At 40.7% G+C, this 3460-nt stretch overlaps 1 protein-coding gene across 1 annotated transcript; it reads left to right on the forward strand.

The window, feature by feature from the left end:
- The first annotated feature begins 661 nt into the window (after window positions 1-661).
- LOC106920469 (GTPase IMAP family member 7-like) lies at window positions 662-2986 on the forward strand. Its single transcript, XM_014991495.2, has 2 exons — window positions 662-895; window positions 1891-2986. The coding sequence occupies exons 1-2, from the start codon at window positions 856-858 to the stop codon at window positions 2832-2834; spliced, it is 984 nt and encodes a 327-aa protein (XP_014846981.2). The 5' UTR covers window positions 662-855; the 3' UTR covers window positions 2835-2986.
- The last annotated feature ends 474 nt before the right edge of the window (window positions 2987-3460 follow it).

Raw genomic sequence — 3460 nt, forward strand, 5'->3', positions numbered from 1 at the left:
CATTTTGTTTGCCTTGTGATCATTCCAGCCTGAAAACAACAGGACATGTTGGAAGCCATAATTACTGACGTCCACGTTCATTTTTAGTGCAAATCTTTCACAGGGACTGCATGTCAAATAAGGGTTGTCTTTCAAGTTTTACGCTGACTTTATTCCCTAATCTATTTTCTATATGTGATCTTCTGTCCGGTATACTTTCCTTCTCTCTGTCCATCTTTTTGTCCTTCCTTCCCTTTTTCCTTTTTGTCTTCATTGTGTCCTTATTCCTAGCCCTCCTTGTGTCTCTTACTCACTTCTGTCTCTGTCCTTTCCTTCATTGTCCATCCCTTCTGTCCTTGTGTCTTTCCACCTTCACTTCTTGTGTTCCTCCTTCGTTTCTTTCCTGTTGTCCTTCCTCCATCCCCTACATCCTTTCATTGTGTCCTTTCTTTTGGTTTATGCTGGTATCTTAATTTTTTCTGGAAAAATTTGTATAAACCTCGATGGAGTGACCAGCTATTACAAATTAGCGTGGGTCATTTGGGTTTAAAGGGGAAAAAACAATTATGAATTCGGAATTTGCCTCTTTAATTAGGTTAATTGCTAAGTCTACAGAGACTGAGATCCAGAGGTGTAGTACTTCATAAGTACCACTAGATGGCGCCAGACAGCTTCTTTTTACAGAGGGATTCCAGCCTTTGTTCCCGTTATTATTCACTAGGTGAGTTCAAGTAGTGGCCGTAAGCGCCTCGCCTCACCTCACATTTGTTGGCTAAAGTTTCAGTTTCGTTTTTCTCTTCCTCGTAAAAAGCTGATATATTAGGACTGGATGTTTAAATCTGCAGCCATTTTCCAACCCCAGAACTGATTTCTGCCATGGCTGCTGTCGGAAACCCTGACGAGGAACAGACCACAGGTAAGCCGAGTGTGAAAGTTCAGTACCGTCACTGGTTCTCAAGGAAAACCAGGAAGAGATACTGGGAAATTATAACTAACGTGTTTGTGATGATGCAAAAGAGCCCAAACAAGTAAAAAAGAAAAAAAAAGAATAACCACATCTTAGCTTAAAAGACATTACTACTTTAGGAGGAGTAACAAATTCCAAACCCTAAATATTTCCCCCATTTAAAACAGAAACCAGAAAGTAAAACTAAGATCGGATTAGGCTTTGAGTTACAAAACTCAACTCAGCTATGATCCAGAGATAATTATTTATTCATGATTAAACCAATTTAAAAAAACAAATACAATAAAAACTCAATTTAATGATTAACAGCACAGAGTGAAAGATTTCAAAGGTTAATTTCTCATAGTTATGACAATTATGATGATTGTAAGCAAATCTGGATTTTGTTCAGGGCCTTGCAGGAATATATATATATATATATATATATATATATATATATATATATATATAGATATATATATATATATATATATATATATATATATATATGTACTTTATTTATACAAACTCAATTCTATTTGTGAATTCGATTCAGATTCAAAACTGCTTTATTTAACACAGTTTAAAGTTAAATGTCTTAACTTACATAATCCAAGTAGCTTCGAAGAGTCATTTTGGATGGGGATGCTGTGGACAGGAAGGATCTCCCATATAGCAGTCAGTCTCGCAGTGAATCTGAAAAAGCCTCTGACTGAAGAGACACCAATGGCACAGTAACATGTCCTGGATTAGTGGTTAGCAAGCACTGCCAGTCCACCTCATGTGCTCTTTATAAAAGCAATTTGTCAACAAACAGTTTGGAACAAGTCAGGAAAAAAAACCTAAGTTACTCGCAATTCATATTTAACTACTATAAGCTAATGTTACATTTCTGAGCAAGTAAAGACAGAAAAGAGTTTTTTTATCAACAGAAGAGTAATTTCTTTTGCTCATTTTCTTTTCAGAACCTTTGAGGATCATGCTCATTGGGAAGAGTGGAGTTGGCAAGAGTTTCACTGGGAACACAATCCTCAACAAAGATGTCTTCAAATCCGACATGAAGCTTAAGAGAGTCACCATCCACTGTGAAAAGGAGGAGGGGACGATCGAAGATACGCCTGTCATAGTCATCGACACGCCTGGGCTGTTTGAGAAAGACCGCGACAAGGACGAAATCATCCGGGAGATTCTCATGCGTGTCACACTCCACGAGCCGGGCCCTCACGTCTTCGTGTTTGTCGTCCCAGTTGGACGGTTGACACAGGAGGACGAAGACACCCAAAAGCTGATTGAAGCTAAGTTTGGTCCACGGGTGTGGGACTACACCCTCGTGCTGTTCACGCACGGGGATCGGCTGGAGGGAAAAACGATAAACCAGGTCATTTCCGAGAGCGACGACAACCTCCGCAACTTCATTCGCAAGTGCAGCGGCGGCTTCCACGTCTTCAACAACAAAAACCCGGAGGACCAGCTGCAGGTGGCGTGCTTTCTGGAGAAGATCGAGACGCTGGTGGCCCTGAACGGAGGCAGTCACTATCACGCAAAGCTTTACCCCAAACAGGAAAGCAAGATCAGAGAAAGACAGGAGAGCATCCTGGCCGAGAGAAGCAACGCCATCGACCGCAAGGTGGCAGAATTCAAGCTCAAGTACAAAGAAGAGGAGCTCAAGAAGAAGCTTAAAGAGTTTTGGAGGAAAGAGGAAGAGAATGCAAGAAAGGAAGCAGAGAGAGAAATTTACATCAGCAAGGTCTCCAACACCCTCCTGTCCTTAGTGCTGGTGGTTCTGGTGTTGGGCTTTGCTCTGCAGGTTCCTGTTGGATACCTGATTGCAGGAGCAGTCATTTGGACCGGGATGTTCTTCAAGATCCCGTTAAGGTTTCTGAACAAAATACCATGGTGGAAAAAGTAAAAATTGTTTTTTTTATCACTGTTTCATCTATAATCTATCTGTGGATTATCCACATTTTGAGAGAAGAATGTCATGATGTTAAAAATTACAGGTATGCTTGTGTGAGTTTTGTTTACATGTCATGATGATTAAATCCATACCCTTTTACACAATGGTACATTCGTTATGTATAAGAAAGAACTGAGCTTTTCTTGGTACTGCAAGTAGGCTCGTAAAACAATTCAATAAACTGCAGCAGTGTGGTTTACAAAATAAAGTCATTCATGCTTCTGCTTACTCTGTTAAACTTCCTGCCCTTGTGAGCTCATTTTACATGGCAGAGTCCACTGGTTATCTTATTCTAAGGCAGTGCTTCTCCATTCCAATCCTCGGGGACAACTGAGAACTGGAATATGCACTAACCTGGATATGTTAGACGTGTCTCTGTTCCATAACTCCTGATTCAAAGGATTACATTACCTACTCTGCATCGCATCAAATCCTGCAGAAGCCAATCAACCGCATATTCGAGTCAGGTGGGTGATTAACACCCGTGTTTTAGGTGTCTTACTTGAGAAACTCCTAAAACATGCAGGGCGGTAGTGGTCCCTGAGGACTGGATTTGAGAAACACAGAGAAACACAGTT

The sequence above is a fragment of the Poecilia mexicana genome, unplaced genomic scaffold, assembly GCF_051168715.1.
Source record: "Poecilia mexicana isolate PSO_F unplaced genomic scaffold, ASM5116871v1 scaffold_8, whole genome shotgun sequence".
NCBI lineage: Eukaryota > Metazoa > Chordata > Actinopteri > Cyprinodontiformes > Poeciliidae > Poecilia > Poecilia mexicana.

What these genes read in the sequence shown, in the direction of transcription:
- LOC106920469 (XM_014991495.2), top strand. Translation starts at nt 856, where the DNA reads ATGGCTGCTGTCGGAAACCCTGACGAGGAACAGACCACAG. An exon ending in TGACGAGGAACAGACCACAG is followed by an intron (nt 896 to 1,890) that starts GTAAGCCGAGTG and finishes TTTTCTTTTCAG; the next exon opens with AACCTTTGAGGATCATGCTC.